The sequence below is a fragment of the Rhincodon typus genome, chromosome 22 (genome assembly GCF_021869965.1).
Source record: "Rhincodon typus isolate 14 chromosome 22, sRhiTyp1.1, whole genome shotgun sequence".
Taxonomy (NCBI): domain Eukaryota; kingdom Metazoa; phylum Chordata; class Chondrichthyes; order Orectolobiformes; family Rhincodontidae; genus Rhincodon; species Rhincodon typus.
The window spans coordinates 36,452,836-36,476,579 of record NC_063353.1 but is presented as its reverse complement, the minus strand read 5'-3'; the positions used below and the strand labels follow the sequence as shown (position 1 = coordinate 36,476,579).

Below are 23,744 nucleotides of genomic sequence, written 5' to 3'. Positions count from 1 at the left end.
GAATCCCTGCAATGCAGAAAGAGGTCATTTGACACATAGGTTCTACACTGACCCTCTAAAGAGCATGCCTTCCAGACCCACCCCCCTACCTTATCCCCACAATTACAAATCTACTATGGCTAATTTATCTAACCTGCATATCTTTGGAATTTGGGACGAAACCGGAGCTTGGTGAAAAGTAAAGGTTACTTTGTAGTTGCTGTTTAAAGAGCAGAAAGGAGCTCTGTGTGGGTAATAGAAGCTGTAGGGATAGGAAGTAGAAAGACTGTCCACTCGAGATGATTGTTTTCTTTCAGGAAGTTGGTACCGAAGTCAACAGTGTCAGTTCTTGATGACCATATCAACCATTACCCTCAACTTGAGGATCCTTTGGGCTTTGAACAAGCCTACATTAACTTCATCAACTCCTTCTGAATTGGCAAATACGGCATTGGATCTTGACCATTCTGGACTAGTTAAATGGTCATCGGCTGCTTCTACATTGAGAATTGTGGTAACAAACAATGTTTAATTTAGACTGAAATAAAAAAAAAGTTACAATATTGGAGACCTGATATAAAACCCAGAAACCTTGGAAATGCACAGGACATTGCTTCTGAAAGAGAACGAGTGCATTAATGCTTTGGGTGTAACGCACAGTCGAGAGACAACCGTCCCCAAGATGTTAAACCTTTCAGATGTAGGACAACTGGCTGTGCATTTCCACCTTTGACGATTTATCTTTTATTTTATGTTACTGAATGTTTCACTGCCTTAATGTGAAATAATTCATTGGAGATTACTGCATGTAACACCCATCAGTTGGGCACATCCAACCAATTGTAAATAGCTCCTTATGAAAATAATTCATGGAGCAAGAACAGAACAGGGAAATGGAGCACTTCCAGTTTCAGGATGATACATTTTTTAGTCTATGTTTGGATAAGACACACCAATCTTCATCCATTTAGTGAGTTTTTAAAGTTACCTACCTCTTTGCAATCCATTTCTTCGGTGTTCTTTACTAAGACACGAAGGATAATCTGACAGAGGTCTTCAAAGTTATGAAGGAACTTGATAATGGCAGACAAAGAGAAAATGTTTCCCATGTGGTGGGGGTAGGAGAGAAAAGGAATACAAATCTATAAGTTAGTCACTAGTAAATCCAGTTGGGAATTTAGAAAAATGTATTTATCCAGGAGTATTAAAATAAGGAACTTGCTACCATATTCAGCAGTTCAGAGGAATAGCATATCGCCTTCGAGGAAAAGTTAAGCAGATGAAGTATGATGGGAATTTACTAATTGGGAACAAAAACATTGGTACAGACCAAATGGACAAAATAGGAATGTTTGAATTAGTCCTTTGCAAAACCATTCAATTATATCACTGTTCAGCATGATTAATTTGGTTACCTCATAACACCTGTAGGCCTTGCAAGCTTTATGAAATAGTGCAGTTTTGTGGAACAGGAGTACAGAATGGGAATTTGGGTGTAGCAGTTAGCATTTTCATTTGTTTCATATACTGTTGGTGTACTCTGTTTCATATACTCTGAGAACCAATTTGTATAATTTTCCAAGTTTTACTTACTTTCCATCAATTACAGTTTACTTGTTAGTTCATGCTTCCTGAAGTTCATAAAGTAAATTTGAGAGCTGTGTTGTATTCTGTATGGGGCTGAAATGTTTAAACTATGACAGGTTGCATAGACTAGGCTTGCATTTCTTTTCAGTAGATGATTGAGGTAATCTGTTTGAGTTGTTTCTGTTTCCTCTGCTGAGTTCGGAACAAGGTGATGTAGCCTTAAAATTAACAGCTAGGTCATTCAGGGGTGATGCCAGGAAGCAATTCTTAATACAAAGGATGAGAAACATCTGTTAAAATTGTAATTGATTTTTTTTGTTAGGCTAGAGTTCTGGAACCAAAGTAAGCAAATAGTTATGATACAGAATGATCTAATTGAATGGTGGAACAAGCTCAACTGGCTAAACGGTCCATTCCCTATTCCTATATATAAATTCAACACAAGGCAGACTCATTCATCAGTGAAACCTCTGATATGAATTATCATTCCACTGGTAGCAGAAAGTTGATTTGTCAGTTGAATATATCTGCACAGTTCTGTAGCACACAACAATCCAATCTTCCATGCAAAAATACAATTCCCTTGACTAACTGTAACTAACGCCAAACTCTTTATACCCAGTTTGTACCAACTGGTATACTAGTCACTATTCTTATCTGCCTGTCAAGAAACAACAATTGGAATTAAAAGGTAGTGAATTCTCAAAATGCAATATTGATTAGTTAGCTTTTGAACTGGAAACATAGCTTAATGTTTGTGATAAAAGCTTAACAATTCAGGTGGGATCCTGTATTTCAGATGTTACATTGCACATTTATAAAACAATCTGTAGAATGCACCAGCTCTTCCTTGATATATGAGTCCTTAACATGATTGATTGCTACAAAGTATTTTGATTGACAGATTTTTTTGAAATGGCACTATCAAAAATGGTTAGTTAAATCCACAAAATCAAAGTTCAGGACTTTCATTTGGCTACCATATGCAGGAAACACTACTTGGCAAATTCTTCCAAAAATCTCATATAATGCATGCTATTTATTTCCTCTCAAATCATTTATCAAAATTCACTCAGCTATGTGCATCTCTGAACTCTCCTGTTTTATTTCTTTCAAGCTCTAAATGTATCATCTACACACATTTCCCTACTTAGTTTTCATTCCTGAAAGAGTTTAAGACGCCTTACATTTGTGCAATCACTCTCCATTTTTCTTAGACACATAAGCAATATATCACCTAAATTACCTTCTCTTCCACTTTCCTTCCTTGTGATAGCATTCTGAACTATGGATCCCGACTCTTCATTCAGGTTAAAGGAGAGGAAAATAGAGCATGCATTTTGATATAAAATTTAAGATCTATTAAGCTTTACAGTAAACTTAGGTCAGAATTTGTTGGAAGATTTTGTTGCTTGTTGCTAGTTATACTTTCCCTGTCAATATTTTCCCTGTCAACTGATTGCAACAGCAGTGCTGCGGCTTGTGGTGCTGCCTGGAGGGAACTGCTACTGAGAGCAACTGCATTGCAAGAATATTGAAGTTGAACAAAAGATGTTTCTGATGAATGTTTCATCTAACCCATAAATGAAACTGATTTTTCAAAAAAAATTGTGAATTTCATACAAAATGCATATACAAAGATCATAATTAATCTTTATTTTAGTAAATAAATGTAGTTTCAGAAAAAATGCATGTACTTTTCATTATATGGACAGTTTTGTTCTGTTACATGGCTTAACAGATGACAAACTGTAAACATTTGTTAGTCTGAACACAAAGGAATGTTCAGATATTAATCTGTAAATCGATTTACAATGAAGCAGTGATGCACGGTGGTTTCCCAGATGGACCAAGAAAAACGATGTTCCACATTAATTTTTTTAAACCAAATGTACATAGCTTTAGTTCCCCATCTTTAAGAAGTTAAGTAAACGAATGAGAGTTTAACCAACAGAAACCAGGATCACATCTACAGCCACATGTGCCTCACTCCGGACTGTCACTTGCATTGTAACCCCGTCGGCCATAGCAAGTCGGGCACGCACAAGGACGTCAAAGCCACCTCTGAAAACACCTGCAATAAGATGGACACAAAGATGATGGTTCAAAAATATTAGAAAACATGACAATGTCTGTTACAATGTAAGGTAAAGCCTAAACTAACCTACTAGAGATCAGTCGAAGAAAAACTAGAACACAATAACACTCTAAAGAAGTGCGTAGATCTAGCTGCCGTCTAGGAATAAGATCCAGATAAAAGTCAGGCTTTTCCTGCAGCTATCTGAAACTATTTTTGCTTGAACTGATGAGTGTGTGTGTGTATAATTAAGCTGCAATATTAACTTATTGCAGTGACGTAGATGCTGGACAGGGTATAAGCACAAGCTGATGAATCTGCATTTTCCAGTGCAGAATCATTCCAGTTGCAGGTTAGATAGACGAAGTTTCTGTGGCTTCCTTCCTTTCACATTGACAAAAAAGTGCAAATATGCAAGGCTCATTTGATGCATATTGGAAGCAATCGCATCTGCTCAATTGCCCTGATTGAAGGGCTTAGCCTCCGCACATAAACTGTAGAACAGTGAAAAAAAATCCATGCACAGCAAGGACAAAAATAATCCAAAACAATTTAATCGTTCTGAAGAAAAGTCGATTATGTTAAATGAGGAGGAGGATATTGGCAGACTACATGATGAAATGATGTGTCTCAAAAAGATAATGTCCTATCATTTAGAAAAAGTTCTATATTATGCACAGTCTGTGACTCATGCAATTTCATAAGTACAGCCTTCGCAATATGTCTAATCATCAGAATGTCATTGAACCTTTACATCAAGGAACAGAGCACCATCCAGATAGGGGAAAGTGAGGTAGAACAACTTTAATGAGATTAAACCAAACCTGAGTTTTAAAACATTATAGGAGGAAGATTGAGATGGGCAAGCATCGTGCAAATCCCACTTGCAAAGTTTTGTACTGCAGTGGGTAGTGACCAGAAGCTCCTTTCATGATAGAGTCATACAGCTGTACAGCATGGAAACAGACCCTTCGCTCCAACTCGTCCATGCCGACCAGATATCCTAAATTAATCTAGTCCCATTTGCCAACATTTGGCCTGTATCACTCAAAACCCTTCCTATTCATATACCCATCCAGATGCCTTTTAAATGTTGTAATTGTACCAGCCTCCATCACTTCCTCTGGCAGCTCATTCCATGTACGCATCACCCTCTGTGTGGAAAAAGTTGCCCTTTAGGTCTCTTTTAAAGCTTTCCCCTCTTACCTTGAACCTATACCCTCCAGTTTTGGACTCTGCTATCTTAGGGAAAAGACATTGGCTATTCACCCTATCCATGTCCCTCATGATTTTATAAACTTCTATAAGGTTACCCTTCAGTTTCCAATGCTCCAGGGAAAACAGCCTCAGCCTATTCAGCCTCTCCCTATAGCTCAAACCTCCAACCCTGGCAACATCCTTGTAAATCTTGTCTGAACCATTTCAAATGTCACAACATTCTTCCTACAGCAGGGAGACCAGAAAGCAGTATTCCAAAAGTGGCCTAACCAATGTCCTGTACAGCCATAACATGATCTCCCAACTCCTATAAACAATGCACTGACCAATAAAGGCAAGCATACCAAACGCCTTCTTCACCAGCCTGTCTACCTACGACTCTACTTTCAAGGAACTATGAACCTGCACTCCAAGGTCACTTTATTCAGCAACACTCCCCAGGACCTTACTATTAAGTGTATAAGTCTTTCCAAAATGCAGCACCTCACATTTATCTAAATTAAACTCCATCTGCTGCTCCTCAGCCCACTGACCCATCTGGTCCAGGTCCTGTTGTAGTGTGAGGTAAGCTTCTTTGCTGTCTGCTAACCACCAATGTTGGTGTCATGTGCAAACTTTATTAACCATACCTGCTATGTTCACGAGGGTAAACAGGCTGAAGATTCACTTGTAAATCATTCTAGTATACGCCAGAGACAGTTGATGAGAGCAAGTCAGATTCCTGATCAACCATATGAAAGAAATTTGAGCCTCTACCAGCACTATCCATAGCTTAGGCTACAACATCCATGTAAAAATGTCACATTGTCATTGCAGCACTGACACCTTGTGGGGGGGTGGGATGCTCCATACTGCCGGTCTAGCCAACAGCTTGGTGTGTTGATCCCATTTCCGGCTAGAAATTGGTCACCTGTCTCTCTCTGTTGGAGGTCATGGATGTGTTGGGTCAAACTTGCCTTTGACAGAGAACTGAAAAAATTCCAGCTTGTACTTTAAATTTTAGTTTTTCCACCCATTTTCTTCTATGTCACGCCATTCACTGCTTCAACCCTCATCTGTACTTTGTCACCTCCACTCGACTATTCTTGTGCTCTCCTGACAGGCTACCATTCTTCATACGTCTTCATTTTCAATTTCCAACAAAGCTTTGCCTTGTACTAAGGTCCTACTTGCTTAACACTCCTGTTCTCATTCACTGGCATTGGATTCTGGTCTTTTAATGCCTCAAATTTAAAATTTGCATTATCTTGCTTAAATCCTTTCATATATTGACTCTACTATTTCTATGCTTCATCAACATCACCAACTTCTGAGAACTGCACTCTTTCATCCTGTATCAGAAATAGTTTCTTCAGCTCTCTAAGCCCCAAAAAGTAGCTTTTTAATTTTCTCCCTAAACTTCTATGGTTACCTCTCTTCCTTTAAGGCCCTCCATAAAATGCAAATATTTGTTCAGCTTTTAGTTAACCCTGCTAATGGTTATTTCCTTGGGTTAGTGTCTAGTATTGACTGACTGTTTTTATGAAGAAGCCTTACACCATCCAGGAGAAAGCGGCCTGCTTGATTGGTACCGCAAATAAACACCACCACTTTCCCCTCCAATAACTCACTAGCCTGACTTGGAAATATATTGTTGTTCCTTCGCTGTCAGTGGGTCAAAATCCTGGAACTCTCTGAATAGCAGGTATATCCAAATGTACTGCAGTGGTTCAATGAGAGTGTTCACCACCATCTTCTCAAGATAAATTTCAAATGGACAATAAATGCTGGCCCAGCCAGTGATACAGGATCCCATGAACCAATTTTTAAACAATCCATTGATACATCCTCTACATTAATACCACGAAATGAATGCAACATATTGTTTAAATTCAGTTACTTAGCCAAATAGAGATTTTATAGCTGTAATCCAGTTTTGCGCTGGTTACATTCCCAAGAACACTAGAAAAATGCAGTTCAGGCCAGTTACTTTTATAATGCAGGCTTGCATTATCTTTTGACAATAATTGTTTCTGTGTAACAAGGGCTCTCCTCTTCCAATAGGCATTGAAGGAACTTACCTGCTAGGTAGAGTGTGTGAGCATTTTTATTCTCTGGGACCTTGTCTGATCTCTCACATGGCTGCATTCCAAGGAAACTAATTATATTATTCACAGCCTCTGCAGCAAAAGAAACAGCAAAAGAGGTATTCTGACATGAGGCATTGGGAAATGAAAATCAAACCAAATTGTTAGACGACTGACCTCTGCTTCATTGGATTAAACTTTTGACTGGAACCTTGTAATAACTGTTAAATCTGAACACTGTGTGCCCTTAAGTGAGCATTGCACTTCAAACACTCTGGGGAAGATCTTCCACGTGTGTTCCTGATCTTCCAGTATAATTTTGGAAGATCAATATTTCTCCTCAGTACTGCCATTCTCCCACTAAACTCCCATGCAGTTTCTAGGGGTATGCAGTATATTGACCAACACCAGAACTGTCCATGTCCTATGATTTGTTTCCTTGTTCACAGCTCTTATTTTAACTTGTAAATGGAATTCTTTGTGAGAAAAAACACTAAGTTTCTATTTTCACTGGAATACTGAAGATGTTGTGCTATAATCAAACCACATGAAGCTGATTAGTTGGACTTTTTTTGTTTAGGGTGATAGATAAGGAGGGAATGGATGTGGGAGGCAAATTTCCCTTACCATCCAACGTCTTCACAGAAGAGAGTGCAAATGTTTCCTCTTTCTGAAATTTGTCTCCAATTTTATCCCAAGCAGCTATAAAGTTAGGCTTCTGGACCTTCTGCATATGATCAGAAACAGTCACCTCCAGGTCTTCTAACTAAAGGATAGAGGAGAAAATGAATGAAGAGGTCTCATGTCAATACATGTATTTCTGAGTGCTATATGGATCTTGATAAGTTTTTATCTTAAACTTACTCCAGCTATGTCACCTTGAACATTAATGATGGCAACAGTTTTACAAGAAGAGTGGGGTAAAGAAAATATCTAGGTACAAAGCAAAACTTTTGTTAAAGAGAAAAAGTTGAGTATGTTTTTCTGGGCTGTCTTAAAGTTGTATTTAGCTGAAGTTAAAACTCTATGTTTTGACATTACAGCCCTTAAGTTTAGATGTAAAATATCACAAGGATTGTGGTTAAGGAAGCATTTTTGCTCCACCTGACTCCACAGAATTTTTAAAAAACTTATTTTTAAAATGTTATCATATCTGCTGGTGGCAGCTATGTCTTGGGTATCAACAACTATTGGGAGAACTTTGAGTGAAAGCCCAGCGCCAGGTTTGGGAACCAACATCTCAGAGGGGTTACTGGTATCTGAGATATCTCTCTACTTCCACTCAAGCAACTTCATATTCAAGGCATATTCCTCCCCATTGCTGTGCCAAATGTGCTATGCCTACCCCTTTTAATTCAGTAATTCTTATGTCAAATGATCTGATAAATCAATAACAATTTATTTGAAAAATAACTTCAAATTATCAACAGTACTTAATAAATTCCTCTGCATTTAACTGAATTCATAAGTTCATAGATTCATATAGTGCTGAAAAGGCCCATTGAGTCTGTACCAACATAACTACCACTAGAAGAGCACTAATACCAATTTCTTGCACTTGTCCTGTATTGTTGAATGTTATGATATTTGAAGTTCCCATCCAAATATCTTTTAACAGTTCCGAGGCTTCTAACCTCCAGTACCTTCCCAGGCAGCGCACCCCAGATTCCCACCGCTCACTGAACATAGAATATAGAACAGTATAGCATAGGAACAAGCCCTTCGGCCCACGATGTTGTGCTGAACATAATGCCAGATTAAACTAATCCCTTCTGTCTACCCTTGGTCCATTTCCCTCCATTCCTTGCATATCCATGTGATTATCTAAAAGTCTCTTAAATGCCTCTATTGTATCTGCCTCCACCACCACCCTGACAGTGTGTTCCAGGCTCCTACCACTCTGTGTAAAAGAACTTGCCCCTCACATCTCCTTTGAACTTTCCCCTCTCACCTTAAATGCATGCCCCCTAGTTTTAGACATTTCAACTTAGGGGACAAGATTCTGACCGTCAACCCTATCCATGCATCTCATAATTTTATAGACTTTTATCAAGTCTCCCCTCAGCATCTGTCGCTCTAGAGAAAACAACCTGAGTTTTTCTAGCCTCTCCTTATAGCTCATACCCTCTAGTCCAGGCAGCATCCTGGTAAACCTTTTCTGCAGCCTCTCCAAAGCCTCCACGTCCTTTCAGTATTGTGGCGACCAGAACTGAACACAATACTCTTAAGGGTGGCCTAACCAAAGTTTTATAAAGCTGTAACATGACATCCTGACTCTTGTACTTAATTCCCCGACCAATAAGGGCAAACATGCTTTACGCCATCTTTACCATCCGATCTACTTGTGTGGCCACTTTCAGGTGGCTAGGGACTTGAACCCCAAAATCCCTCTGTACATCAGTGCTGTGCAGGGTCCTGCCATTAACTGTATATTTTTGCTTAACATTTGATCTCTCAAAGTGCAGCACCTCATACTTATCTGGAATAAATTCCACCTGCCATTTCTCTGCCTGTACCTGCAACTGATCTATATCCCTCCGTATCCTTTGACAACCCCCTAAACTATCCCCAACTCTACCCATCTTCATATCATCTGCTAACTTACTAACTGACCCATCTACGTTTTCATCCAAGTCCTTTATACAAATCACAAACAGCATAGGTCCCAGTACAGATCCCTGTGGAACACCAATAGTTACGGATCTCCAGCCTGAAAAATTCACTTCCACCACTACCCTTTGTCTTCTATGGGCAAGCCAATTCCGAATCCACACGGCCAAGTCATCGTAGATCCCATGCATCTTAATCTTCTGGATGAGCCTACCATGAGGGACCTCGTCGAAAGCCTTACTAAAATCCATGTAGTCAACATCCACTGCTCTGCCCTCATTGAATTTTTTGATGAGGTGACAAAGGTGATCAATCAAGTTAGTAAGGCATAATCTGCCTGCACAAAGCCATGCTGACTATCCCTAATTAGGCCATGTTTTTCCGAATGCGCGTAAATACTATCACTAAGAATTCTCTCCAGTAGCTTCCAAACCACCGACGTCAGATTCACCGGTCTATAGTTTCCTGAATTGTCCCTATTTCCCTTCTTGAACAGAGGAATAATATTAGCTACTCGCCAGTCCTCTGGGACCTCTCCAGTGGCTAATGGGGATAGAAAGATCTTTGCCAAGGCCCCAGCAATCTCCTCACTTGTTTCTCTCAATAACCTAGGGTAGATATCATCAGGCCCTAGGGACTTAGCCACCTGAGTGAAAAAGTTTATTCCCCCAAATCCCCTCTGAAACTCCTGCCCCTTACCCTAAGAACTATGTCCTCTCGTGATTGACCCCTCAACTAATGGGAACAGCTGCTCTCTATTCATCCTGTCCATACCCTTTATAATATAAACCTCAATCATGACCCTCCCTCAGTCTTCTCTGCTCTAAAGAAAACAAGCCTATCAAGTCTCTCATAGCTCAATTTCTCCATTCCAGGCAACATCCTGGTTAACCTCCTCTGTACCCCCTCCAGTGCTATCATATCCTTCTTGCAGTGAGGTGATCAGAACTGCTCACAGTACTCCAGTTGTAATTTTGATCTGTGTAGCTGAATTAGCCATGATCTCCAGTAATAACCTTTATTTTACGTCAGTTTGTCGTGGTCCCTAATGGAGATTATATTTTTGCACTTTATAAAATATCGTTTCCATTCCTTAATATATTGATAACCAAAAATCATTGTAACTTACCACATATTCATCATCATAGCCCTCAGCTTCTGGCAGTCCAGTGTTAGGATCACAGTCTTTCACTACAAATTTCATTGTACAGCTAAATGTGCAGGAAACTAAGGAATAATAATAAGGAGACATCAGATAAGGAGAGGCTGTTGCAGATTAATTAGCACATATCTTACTGGGTTTGCTTTGAATGACAGAACTTTCATTTGAATCCAACTGCGACTAAAGAGATGGAAGTCTCTTTACACTGACTGTTTAGAGTTCTGACGAAAAATAATTCAAGGCAGCTTTATCTCAACTGGCAGCAGTCTAATAAGTGTACAGCATAAAATTCAGTGATCTGACAATCACATTAAGCAGCTACATATATGACTGGATGGGAATTTACACAGTGCTTTTTTTTTCCCCCCATTTAGGGTGTATCAAATAACCAGCAGTGAAGTCTATTGATTGGTTATCTTCACTCTTTTCATTTCCCCTTTGCTTGAAAGATACAGGATCAAGTAGCATTATCAACAAAGTGTGAAGGAGCCTTATCTCTGCACTTATTCAATACTATATTAGTAAGTCTGTTGGCGCTTCATTTGGAAATAGTGCTGAAATTAAACATTCTCAGCAAAGAAGTTCCTTTATTTTCACAATCAAAATAATCTTCCTTTGCCACCACCATAAAACAACTCTGGTATGTAAGATTTATTTTAATTTTTCCAACCAGATATCTATATTGTCCTGACACCATATTTTGTCCCAGGTAGTATTCACCTGCTGTAGGATCATCCTTGGGCAGCATCACCAGTGTGTAACAAGAGCTTGGCTGGTTAAAGTGAAGGGATGGTGCTGCCACGCAACAAACCACATCATATGCATCCGAAGGCTCCATCTGTACAGTGACCTTTTCCAGTAACTGGTCATTCAGGGTGTTGGTACAGTCAAACTGAATGAAAACAAAGTGTAGCACAGAAAGCGTGAAGACAATCACTTAACCAACACAGTCAATACACATCAAAGGAAAGGCAAAACCTCCTGAGTCCTTAGCCAGTCACCACTGGTTCTAATATTCTAACAGAAAATTAGCAACATTCTGAAATGTGAGCAGGCATTCTAGATATTTTCTAATCAACTTGTTTAAAAGAGGTATTATTGTACACTCTGGAGTAGGTGGGACTTGAACCTGAGCCTCCTGGTCCAGAGGTAGGGACACTACCACTGCACCAGAATAGGCCTATAAGATTTTACAATCTGCCTGGGTGGGTTTCAAACCCATGTCCCCAGGGTATTAGCCTGGAGCTCTGGATTCCTAGTCCAGTGATATTACCACTACAACACTACCTCCCCAACTAAGGAATTCAATTACAAAGATGCTCCATCTGATGACATAACAAGGTGTACAGCTGGATGAACACAGCAGGCCAAGCAGCATCAGAGGAGCAGGAAGGCTGACGTTTCGGGCCTAGACCCTTCTTCAGAAATAGGGGAGGGGAAGGGGGTTCTGAAATAAATAGGGAGAGAGGGGGAGGTGGATAGAAGATGGATAGAGGAGAAGACAGGTGGAGAGGAGACAGACAGGTCAAAGAGGCAGGGATGGAGCCAGTGAAGGTGAGTGTAGGTGGGGAGTTAGGGAGGACGGACAGATTAAGGGGGCGGGATGAGGTTAGTAGGTAGGAGATGGGGGTGGGAGGAGGGGATAGGTGGGAGGAAGGACAGGTTAGGGAGGCGGGGACAAGCTGGGCTGGTTTTGGGATGTGGTCGGGGGAGGGGAGATTTTGAAGCTTGTGAAGTCCACATTGATACCATTGGGCTGCAGGGTTCCCAAGCGGAATATGAGTTGCTGTTCCCGCAACCTTTGGATAGCATCGTTGTGGCACTGCAGGAGGCCCAGGATGGACATGTCATCTGAGGAATGGGAGGGGGAGTTGAAACGGTTCGCGACTGGGAGGTGCAGTTGTTTAGTGCGAACCGAGTGTAGGTGTTCTGCAAAGCGGTTCCCAAGCCTCCACTTGGTTTCCCCGATGTGGAGGAGGCCACAACGGGAACAGTGGATGCAGTATACCACATTAGCAGATGTGCAGGTGAATATCTGCTTGATGTGGAAAGTCTTCTTGGGGCCTGGGATGGGGGTGAGGGGACAGGTGTAGGGGCAGGTGTAGCACTTCCTCCGGTTGCAGGGAAAAGTGCCGGGTGTGGTGGGGCTGGAGGGGAGTGTGGAGCGGACAAGGGAGTCCCGGAGAGAGTGGTCCCTCCGGAAAGCAGATAAGGGTGGGGAGAGAAAAATTAATTTGGTGGTGGGGTCGGATTGTAGATGCTGGAAGTGTCGGTGGATGATGCGTTGGATCCAGAGGTTGGTGGAGTGGTATGTGAGGACAAGGGGATTCTGTTTTGGTTGTTATTGTGGGGAGGGGGTGTGAGGGATGAGTTGCGGGAAATGCGGGCGTTCTCAACCACGGCAGGGTGGTGGTGGTGGTGGTGGTGGTGGAGGTGGTGGAGTTGCGGTCCTTGAAAAACAAGGACATCTGAGATGTACGGGAGTGGAATGCCTTATCCTGGGAGCAGATGCGGCGGAGGCGAAGGAATTGGGAATAGGGGATGGTATTTTTGCAGGGAGGTGGGTGGGAGGAGGTGTATTCTAGGTAGCTGTGGGAGTTGGTGGGCTTGAAATGGATATCGGTTTCTAGGTGGTTGCCGGAGATGGAGATAGAGAGGTCCAGGAAGGAGAGAGAGGTATTGGAGATGGTCCAGGTGAACTTAAGGTTGGGGTGGAAGGTGTTGGTGAAGTGGATGAACTGTTCGAGCTCCTCGTGGGAGCATGAGGTGGCGCTGATACAGTCATCAATGTAACGGAGGAAGACGTCGGGTTTAGGGCCAGTGTAGGTACAGAAGAGGGATTGTTCCACGTAACTTACAAAGCGGCAGGCATAGCTTGGGCCCATGCGGGTACCCATGGCCACCCCCTTTGTCTGTAGGAAGTGGGGGGAATTGAAAGAGAAGTTGTTGAGGGTGAGGACGAGTTCGGCTAAGCGGATGAGGGTGTCAGTGGAGGGGGATTGATCGGGCCTGCCGGACAGGAAGAAGCGGAGGGCCTTTAGGCCATCTGTGGGGGGAATGCAAGTGTATAGGGACTGGACGTCCATGGTAAAGATGAGGTGTTGGGGACCGGGGAATTGGAAGTTCTGGAGGAGGTGGAGGGCGTGGGTGGTGTCACGGACATAGGTAGGGAGTTCCTGGACCAAGGGGGAGAAAATGGAGTCCAGACAGGTGGAGATAAGTTCAGTGGGGCAGGAGCAGGCGGCGACAATGGGTTGACCAGGGCAGTCAGGTTTGTAGATTTTGGGAAAGAGATAGAAGCGGACGGTGCGGGTTTGGGGAACAATGAGGTTGGAGGCTGTGGGTGGGAGGTCACCTGAGGTGATGAGGTTGTGGATGGTTTGGGAGATAATGGTTTGGTGGTCGGGGGTGGGGTCATGATCAAGGGGGCGGTAGGAGGTGGTGTCGGAGAGTTGGCGCCTGGCCTCAGCGATGTAGGGGTCAGTGTGCCATACTACAACTGCGCCTCCCTTGTCCGCGGGTTTTATGGTGAGGTCGAGATTGGAGTGGAGGGCTGCACGTTCTGCGGGGGAGAGGTTGGAGTGGGTGAGAGAGGTGGAGAGGTTGAGGCGATTGATGTCTCGACGGCAGTTGGAGATGAAGAGGTCGAGGAAGGGTAGGAGGCCTTGGGGTGGTGTCCAGGAGGAGGGGGTGTGTTGGAGGCGGGTGAAGGGGTCAGTGGAGGGAGGGTTAGGCTCACGGTTGAAGTAGTAAGCGCGGAGGCGGAGGAAAAACTGCTCGATGTCCAAATGTGACCGGTATTCGTTGGTGGGTGGAGGGGGCCAAAGGTGAGCCCTTACATAATTTGTTCCAACTGCACACCATTGGGCTAAAACCACAGTTAGAACACGCGTTTAGGTAGTAAACATCCAAGTTATGCACACAGGGAAGGAAAGCTGAAGGAAAATATTTTCTTCTCCATATGCTTCCACCTCTGTCAAACAGAGTTAAAAAATATATACCTTATTGACAAGTCATTACATAAATAGCATCAGAGACCTCAATTTTAGGGCTCTTTTTCTTCTTCTCTGTTCCAGTGACATCAGTATAGAAATTTTTAATTTCAAAAATGTATTTTAATCATAAAAATCTTTATGTGTATATAGACACTAAAGCAGTTTAAATCTATACAGTCTTTACATATGTAGAACAAACTAAAGCCATTTCTTACTTATGCAAAACTATATTTACATGCGTTTGAGGCACCAGGAGTGTTCAGTAACTGAACGGACCCTCATTGTACTTTGGCAGAAAGACCTTAGACAATGGTCTTTCCCCACTGTGCCTTGGCAGCTGTCCCAATCTTTAGTGTGTTCCTCAGCATATTCCTTGACCTTGGAATGTGTCAATCTGCAACACTTGGTCAAGGTCAACTGCTTGCTCTGGAAGACCAACAAGTTTTGGGCAGACCACAGAGTGCATGGTCCTCCAGGTGCAGTTATGTTTGTCTGGGTGTGCGTTCCAGGGAACAGTTCGTACAGCACAGAGTCCTGCGTCATGGAGCTGCTTGGGATGAACCTGAACAAAAACCACTGCAACTCTCTCCAGACTTCCTCTGCAAAGGTACATTCCAGCAGGAGATGTGTGACAGTCTCAACCACCCCCCTCTCCCCGCAGTTGCTTGAAAGCAGCGTGTATTGGTGCACAGAGTCCGGGTGTACCTGAAGGATCTCACAGGTAGTGCCCCTCTCACCACCAGCCAAGCAATGTCTTGGTGCTTGTTGGAAAGTTCTGGTGATGAGGCAATCTGCCAAACGACTTTGACAGTGCTTAGAGAAAAACCTGAAAGGATCTACCTTCTCCTTTTTCCATAGGGTCTGAAGGACGCTACACACTGACTACTTTCTAATGGACTTACGGTCAAAAGTGTTTTTCTGTACAAATTTCTCCACATCAGAATAGAAAGGGGACCAAAGTTACTTCAACAAAACCCCACACTTTGGATTAGCCGATGAGACTATGCAGAGCCACTGATCTTGCAAATACACTTTACCGTTTGGGTATCTCTTGGATTTCTTTTTACCTTTTAAACATAAATTATGAAAGTTAACTTCATGAGAGTGAGCCTGAAAGCATTTTTAAAACTAAAGATAAAAAATTTTCTGCTCTTCATAATTCTAGCCATAAATAACAAGTTTCCTGTTTTTAAATCCAATATGTAAATGAGCTTTCTTTAAGTTTCACAGTCTGCACCCTTTGCTGGACATTAATTTGTAAACTCCAAGTATTATAATGGTAGTAACAAAATAATCTAAAATTGACATACTTAAAGCATGTTGAAATTTAAGGGACGTTACAGTAAGACAGTGTTATACTTTAAATTCTTTTAAGATGAATCCAAATGTGTGTTACTAAAAAGTCAAAAGCTTTACTTGAGAATTTGTCATCCTCAAAGGTTGGGTAGATGTTTAAATGTAAAAAGCTGAATTTGAAGACTGTGAGCCTTGAGAAGTTTAAAAGTGATTTTTCTTCCTTCCATATCATGCACCATCCTCAAATTCAAAGTGGGCAAATCAAGGGCTTTTACAGTAACTAGTTGGAACATGACATTTTACTTCTCCACCAAGCTGTGTCCTGTTCCAACCTGAGCCTCTCTGACTTCTGGCTGAAGTGCAACCTCCATGTTGGAAAACGAAAACATGAGCCAACGCTTCATCACTCCACAACAACAGTGACAATGTGCTGATCCTACCTTCATAATGTTTCATTGAATTTATATGGTGTATTTACAAATTAGAAATGTCCAAATGCACTTCAAATGATACAACATCTATTAGTACAGTTTCACTGCATTTCAGATAATACTCCATTTATTTTTTCTTAATACACTTTCACTGAATACAATGTCACATGTGCCAAATCTAATTTTCAGTAATGGCATTTTTAACCTTATTCCTACAGGGAAAGCATACTAGTGCTACAGACATCAAACATGTATTACGTCACCTTTTACAAAGGTCTTACATACTATAATTCCTGGTCATCTATCACAAAATGTTAACAGTTATGTGGTTTATTTTCAATGTGGAATTCAAAAGCTGAGGATAGTAATTACCTGAAATACCATATATTTTTTAAATGTGTGTTTGATGCAACGAACCACATACTCAGTCTCTGCTTCTGTGAGCTGTACAGGTGCCGATGACTTGAAAAGTGGGCCAAGATGCTTGAATTCTGGAATGGCTGCTAATTGTTCTGTATGCATATATTTCCAGCAAAAGAGAAACAAGTGTAATGAAAGAACAAACAGTATATCCAATGCTGACACAACAATATAATTACTGTTGAACAAGGAACACGAGTGGGCAACTCAGGCCTTGGAGTCTGCTCTGCCATTCAATACTGGATGATCTGATTTTAACTGCAAGTTTATGTTCCTGCATAACCCTAATAATCTTTTATTCCCCTGGTAATCAAGAATGTATCTAACTCTGTCTTAAAAATATTTAAAGATTCTGCATCCATTGCCTTTCAAGGAAGGGAATTCCAAAGACTCTCAACCCTCAGAGAAAAAAATGTTTCCTCATCTGTCTTAAAAAGGCAAACCCCTAATTTTAAACTATCACCTTTTGGCATTCACCTGGTCAAGTCCCCTCAGGATCTTATGTTTCAATTAAGTCACGTCTGACTTCTAAACTCTGGAGGATATAGGTCTAGCCTGCCCACCCTTTCCTCATAAGGCAATATGTTCTTTCAAGGTATTAGTCTAGTAAACTTTCTCTGAACAGCTTCCAATGCATTAACGTTCTTCCTTAAGTACAGTGACCAATATCGTACACAGATGCAGTCTCACCAATGCCCTGTATAACTGAAGCAGAAGCTCCTTACTCTTGCAGTAAATTCCCTTCACAATAGAACCAAACATTCTATGAGCTTTCCAGAATGCCAGCTGGTACCTACATACTAATTCTGTGATTCATGCATTAGGACACCCAGATCTCTCTGCACCTCAGAGTTGTACATCCTCTTTTAGTAACATGCTTGTTCTTTATTCGTTCTGCCAGAATGGACAAATTTCACTCTTGCCCACATTGTACTCCATTTTCCAGATCTTTGCCCATTCAGCTAAGGTATGTATAACCTTTGCTGGCTCATTTTGTCCTCTTTACAACTCACTTTCCTACCTATCTTTTGTGTTCATTAAATTCAGCTACCATAGCTTTGGTCCCTTCATCCAAATAAATGTATATAAATTGTGAACAGTTGATGCCCCAACACTGACCCTTGTGACATCCTGCCAGCTTGAAAAAGACCCATGATTCCAACTATCTGCTTCCTGTTAGCCAGCCAATCTTCTATCCATGCTGATGTGTTACCCCTCTAAACCACAAGCATTTATTTTCTGCAATAACCCTTGATATGGCACCTAAGATTTCCAGAAAGCATTTGATAAGTATGATATATCCACTGGTTCTCATTTATCTGCAGCAAAAATTACTTCTTAAAGAACTCCGATAAATTAGTTAAACATGATTTCTCTTTGACAAAATCACATTGGCTCTGCCTGATTACCTTTGAATTTATCCAATCCCCCGTTACAAAGTCTTTAATAGTAGCTTCTAACATTTTCCCCTAAGGTAACTGGCCTGTAGTTTCCTGCTGTCAGCCCCCCTTCCTTTTTTGAATAAAGGACTTTGCTTAACTATTTTTCAATCTAAACAAACGTTCCCTAAAGATAATGAGGTTTGGAAAATTAAAATCACCAGCTACTTCCTTTAAGACCAATCGTATCAGGACCTGGGGACTTGTCAACTTGTAGTTCCAACAATGTAGTCAGTACGACTTCCCTGGTAATTGTAATTTTCTTGAGTTCATCCCTTCCATTCATTTCCTGATTTATGACTATTTCACAGATGCTACTTGTATCCTCTCTACTGAAGACCGATATAAAATATCTGTTCAATTTGGCTGCCATGTCTTCATCCAGTTCCTGAGACCAATTTTCTGTAGGACCACTTACTTTGTTAACTCTTTTTAAAGAGCTGAAGAAACCTTTCCTAACTTTTAATTTTTTTGGCTAATTTTCTCTTATAATATAATATTTTCATCCTTATTAATCTTTTAGGAGTTCTTTGCTGTTTTATATATTCTATCCAATCTTCTGACCTGCTACCTACTTTACACAATTATATGACCTTTGTTCGAGTTTGATACTATTTTTGACTTTAACTATAGATGCAGGTCTGTCATTTAGAAATTTTCTTTTTTGTTGGAATGTATCACCAGCTATCACCAATTACAAATTATTTACAGCCCATTAAGCTCATCAGATCCACATCATCATGAGTCTCTTCCCATCCCCCAACTTTATAAAACCTGAGCAAAACATCTGTTCCTTTCTAGATTTCCCTTAAATGCATTTTAACTCGACTACTCCCTGTAGTTTTAAGTTTCATTTTTAACCACTCTCTGGGAAAATAAATTTCTCCTCAATTCCCTCGAATTTATTTGTGACAATCTTGCAACTATGTCTCTTGGCTCTGATCTTGCCTGCAAGTGGAAATGCCTTCTCTGCATCTAGTACATCAAAGTCTCCTGTAATCTTCCAGACCTCCATTAGGTCATCTGTCTTTTCTAAGAGAAGTGTCCTATTCTTGTTTAATTTTTTCTAATAGGTACAACCTCTCAGTTCTAGAAAGATTCCAGTAAATACCTTTTGAATTTCTTCTATATTGCTTCTATTATCACTAGCTCCATTGTCAACGTCAGTGAAAGGAATTCTAACAAATAAAAGATGTAACAACAGAGGCAGAATGGGGATTCACAACCATAGATCCCCAGACAGCAGCACTTTTATGGTGGAGAAATATCAATTGGAAGTAGGAGACTTTGCAGGAACAGATTCACATGTTAAGAATAGAGTGTGTCTAAATAAATGAAAAAAAAATGCATAAAGTTATAGAACCCTGTGTAGTCAAAAATTAAACTTTTATTTTACCTTGAAATATGTCTTGACATAATGGTGCAATCTTCTCTAGTTGTTTACTGGTAACAGATGTAATTTCTGCAGGGATAACATAGGCAAAGACAAAATACTATTTTCAGAAATTCAGAAGCAATCCAAGAAAACAGGATTGCATGAGGAGTATGATCAGGGCATCCCGTTATTTCGTATTAACTTGCCAATCATGCTGGCCATTTTCAAGTTTAAAAATGAGTCTACCTCGGACACATTATGTAATATTATGTAATAATCATATTTAAAATAAATCACTTGACATTACATTCTGCAGATAATATTCCAAACAACACCATAGTGCTCACAATAACCAACTGATAGATTAAATAAGCATCTAACATGACACACTTGAATTGTCCAGCTTAATGACTTGTTGGGTGGAAAAGATTCTTTATGGTTTGCCCATGAATAAAATATATAATTTAACCACAGCAGTGGACATCGGATCACACACTACATACCAGTTTTGGGCTCAACATGAACAGCAGTGGCCAGGGGAACAGACTTCATGTCAAATGGTTTATCTGAAGGCTCCAGGGTGTACTGATGTAAAGCTCGTTCTAAGCCTGGAATAGAGACTGACAAACCTGTGACAAAAAGCAAAAATGTAATCACTTTCATTGAACCATTATACAAACTGTACTTTTTACCCCATCTTTAGTAGACTTCAGATTCACAGCAATGTGGTTGACTCTTAACTGCCCTCTGGGCAATAAATGCTGCCTGGCCAGTGACACCCAGGTCCCATGAATGAATAAAAGTAATGTATAACTAGTCAACAAAATTGCTTAAACGAAAAAAAAGCAAAAAGAACTGCAGATGTTGGAAATCAGAAACAAAAACAGAAATTGCAGAAGAATGGTCACTGGACCCAAAATGTTAACTCTGATTTCTCTCCACAGATGCTGCCAGACCTGCTGAGTTTTTCCAGCAATTTCACAGAATTGCTTAAAGGTTATTTTTAAATATTTCCTTCATGGAGTGTATACATTAGTCAGTTATCAAAGACTCCAGGACAATGCTGGGAGAGTTGGCAACCCCAGAGATCAGGAAAATTCAAATTCAGGTTTGAGTCATATATTCTGCTTTTATATTAATATTTTCACAAGTGTCATCCAACTCAGTTGGTTATCCCCAGGGTCCTAGCAACTATTTATCCTTCGATCAATTTTGTGAAGACATATTATCTGATCATTATCACACTGCTGTTTGTGGGAGTTTGCTGTGAGCAAGTTGACTTGCCACATATCCTACATTACAACAGCAACAACAAAAATGAAAGTTTTGAAAATTAAAAATGAAAGAAATGAAAAGTATTTCATTGGCTGTGAAGCACTTTGCAACCATGGTGGTGAATATGCAAATCTTTTTATTATAACTTCCTTTAATTAAAACAGAAACTAACCATGTAAAAATTATCATACTAATTATACCCTCACATTTGTGGAGTGGCAGTATGAAGGCCTGGAATTATGAAGTAATGCAGTGGCTGATAATGCACGATCAAAAGTTGGCCAATTCTGAAGGAAGATAAAAGATAAAATGGTCCATCACATGCCCTATCCAAACATCCAGAGTTAAGGCAGTATACATGCTTTCAGAAAACTTACCATTAAAAATAAAGCTTGCATTGAGAACTTTCTGCCGTTGCTGTAATACATTCACATAGAAAGTTGCACGATCACGAACTTCATCGTCACAGTCCATCATACACCTGTGTGGTGGAAGGTTTCAGGATCACATTAAATTCATGCCAGTCAATGGCCAAAAAAGATGGGAAATTTAGCAAGGAGCTTAAAATAATTGAGCTTAACTGGATGCAAACCTGATCGTGAATATGAATGGCCAGTGCTAACCAGCTACTTCACCCAAAGTTATTTCTGAAAATATTTTATCTCAAACAACTGGACAATACCACAGCAAAAATTGCTGCAGTTCTGAATTTTCCAAGCATTAAAACTATCATAATATGCAAAAACATTTCATCACTCCCAAACTACTTCAACCTGCTTCCTTTTTCCCTTCTAAAGACAAGGGAATCTACATGTGGAATTATACAGAAAACATTTGGAAAGTTAAATTCCAGTTTCTGATCCCTTCCCAAAGAAATGGGGTCTTAGTGTGTATTTCTGTTAGTATTTTTATTTGAGGTTGGTTGGTTCGCCGAGCTGGTTTCTTGTTTCGCAGACGTTTCGGTACCATGCTGGGTAACATCCTCAGTGCGGCCTCCGATGGAGCGTCGGTGTGTTTTCCCGCCTGGTTTTTAAACTCTGGAGTCTGTTGAGCTGGATTGCCTCACTTCCGGTTTTCCTTCGTAGTGCAGTGTATATGGGAACCTGCGATAACCCTAACCCATATACACTCCACTACGAAGGAAAACTGGTAGTGAGGCAATCCAGCTCAATGGACTCCAGAGTTTAAAAACCAGGCGGGAAAACCCACCGACGCTTCATCGGAGGCCGCACTGAGGATGTTACCCAGCATGGTAATGAAACGTCTGCGAAACAAGAAACCAGCTCGGCGAACCAACCAACCTCAACACCCACAAACCGAGCTACAAGTCTACTCCAAAACCTTAGTATTTTTATTTAATTAAGCTGCTTATTTCCTCTGGGTTCCTTGACAAAAATATTCTTTGCTTCTTGAGGCCGTTCAATGATTAATTTGAAGCAAACCTTTCCCCTGATTCTCCAGAATGAGTAGGGAGACAGAGTTAATGTTGCATGTGGTCTGTGAACTCTCATCAGAACCACCAGTTCTTGTGAAAGGTCAAACCTGATAAGTCCACTCTGTTTCTTTCTCTACCGATGCTGCTAGAATTTTCTGTTTTAATTTCATTTCTAAACTCTGTTAAATAACTACCCTTTTAAAAAGGGAAATTCACTACCAGGAGGATAATAGGACTCTAACCTCTGTAAAAGAACCAAGACACTTGGAAGCAGCTCTTCATTTTGGGCTCCAAACTTAGCTAATGCACTGACAGCAGCTGCAGGCAGAAAATGAAATGGCAAACTGGTTAAAAGATCACACACAACAACAAAGAAACCATCCCCTTTATACTGAAATATACTAAGGATAATTTGATATAGCTCTTGTAAAGGGCAATTAAGTTGTATCATTATTACGATTCCCTACATTACAGTAGTGACCAAATTCCCTGGGTTGTGTGACTATGTAGCCACTTGGAAGTTCTAAGCGTGCCAAACAGCATGCTAGCACATTGGCTTCTGGAAACCAGTGTCATGTACGGACCTCATAGATCCACACTGCAGAAAAAATAATTTTGGGGAACATTGACAGTTACTACATTTCAAAGTAGTTAATTGACAGTAAAACACTTTGGAATGTTCAGGTGTCATGAAAAGCATTATTCAGCAAGTCTGTTTTAAGTCGCCTCCTTTTAAGCTGTTTCACTTTAATGCCAGTTATTTAGTGCACCCTTATTCTTGTTTAACATTACAAATTTTGTTTTAAAGTCATTTCACACTGGATTTAATATAGGGCCATGTGACTTGAGCAGCATCATTTTGAAAACGACCTCCTGCTGCCTGACCCTTCCTCTCACTGCTGATCCTCTAGCTTGGGGCCTCTCCCACGTCCGACCCACTCTGTCACCACTAAGCCTCCAGTCTGTAGACTCTCCCACTCCTTGACACTTAGTCTCACTGCTGACTCTCCAGTTCACAACTTACCTCCTACAATTTGAAGCTGTGCCTCTGGCCTCTTGCTGCACGTTTCCAGAACCTTTGTTCACAACGAGGGTTTGGGAGAGTGAAGTAGCAAATGAGAGAATCAGGGAGCAGGTGGATTGGCAAGAAGCACTGATGAGACGATGTGTCTAGGAGTGGGAAAGGTCCCCATGCCAGAGGGCTAACAGTGAGGGGCTGGCCAGGCAGTGACGAAGTTCAAAAGTTATATGGTCAAAGTGAGAGATAGTAGGAACTGCCGATGCTGGAGTCTGAGATAACAAGGTGTGGAGCTGGATGAACACAGCAGGCCAGGCAGCATCAGAGGAGCAGGAAAGCTGACGTTTCAGGTCGGGACCCT

At 40.9% G+C, this 23,744-nt stretch overlaps 2 protein-coding genes across 10 annotated transcripts in view; one reads left to right on the top strand and one right to left on the bottom strand.

Annotated features, from left to right (window-relative positions):
- mest overlaps nt 1-23,744 on the top strand; it is a 75,456-nt gene that overhangs the window by 19,280 nt on the left and 32,432 nt on the right. For 3 of the 8 annotated variants that reach the window (XM_048610184.1, XM_048610181.1, XM_048610179.1), the window contains exon 12: nt 297-3,254. The exons of the other annotated variants lie outside the window; for them this stretch is intronic. In XM_048610184.1, the coding sequence (XP_048466141.1) occupies nt 297-414 (118 nt within the window). In that variant the 3' untranslated portion in view covers nt 415-3,254. Of the gene's footprint in view, nt 1-296; nt 3,255-23,744 lie in introns of those variants that run through there. 8 annotated transcript variants of the gene reach the window in all.
- Nucleotides 3,200-23,744, bottom strand: part of copg2 (COPI coat complex subunit gamma 2) — a 59,687-nt gene continuing 39,142 nt past the window's right edge. For both annotated transcript variants that reach the window (XM_048610177.1, XM_020515590.2), the window contains exons 15-24: nt 22,608-22,683; nt 21,308-21,411; nt 20,159-20,284; nt 19,677-19,742; nt 16,794-16,933; nt 11,420-11,591; nt 10,667-10,764; nt 7,555-7,693; nt 6,922-7,020; nt 3,200-3,640 (exon numbers count right to left, since the gene is read on the bottom strand). In XM_048610177.1, coding sequence (XP_048466134.1) covers nt 3,510-3,640; nt 6,922-7,020; nt 7,555-7,693; nt 10,667-10,764; nt 11,420-11,591; nt 16,794-16,933; nt 19,677-19,742; nt 20,159-20,284; nt 21,308-21,411; nt 22,608-22,683 — 1,151 coding nt within the window. In that variant the 3' untranslated portion in view covers nt 3,200-3,509. The remainder of the gene's footprint in view (nt 3,641-6,921; nt 7,021-7,554; nt 7,694-10,666; nt 10,765-11,419; nt 11,592-16,793; nt 16,934-19,676; nt 19,743-20,158; nt 20,285-21,307; nt 21,412-22,607; nt 22,684-23,744) is intronic.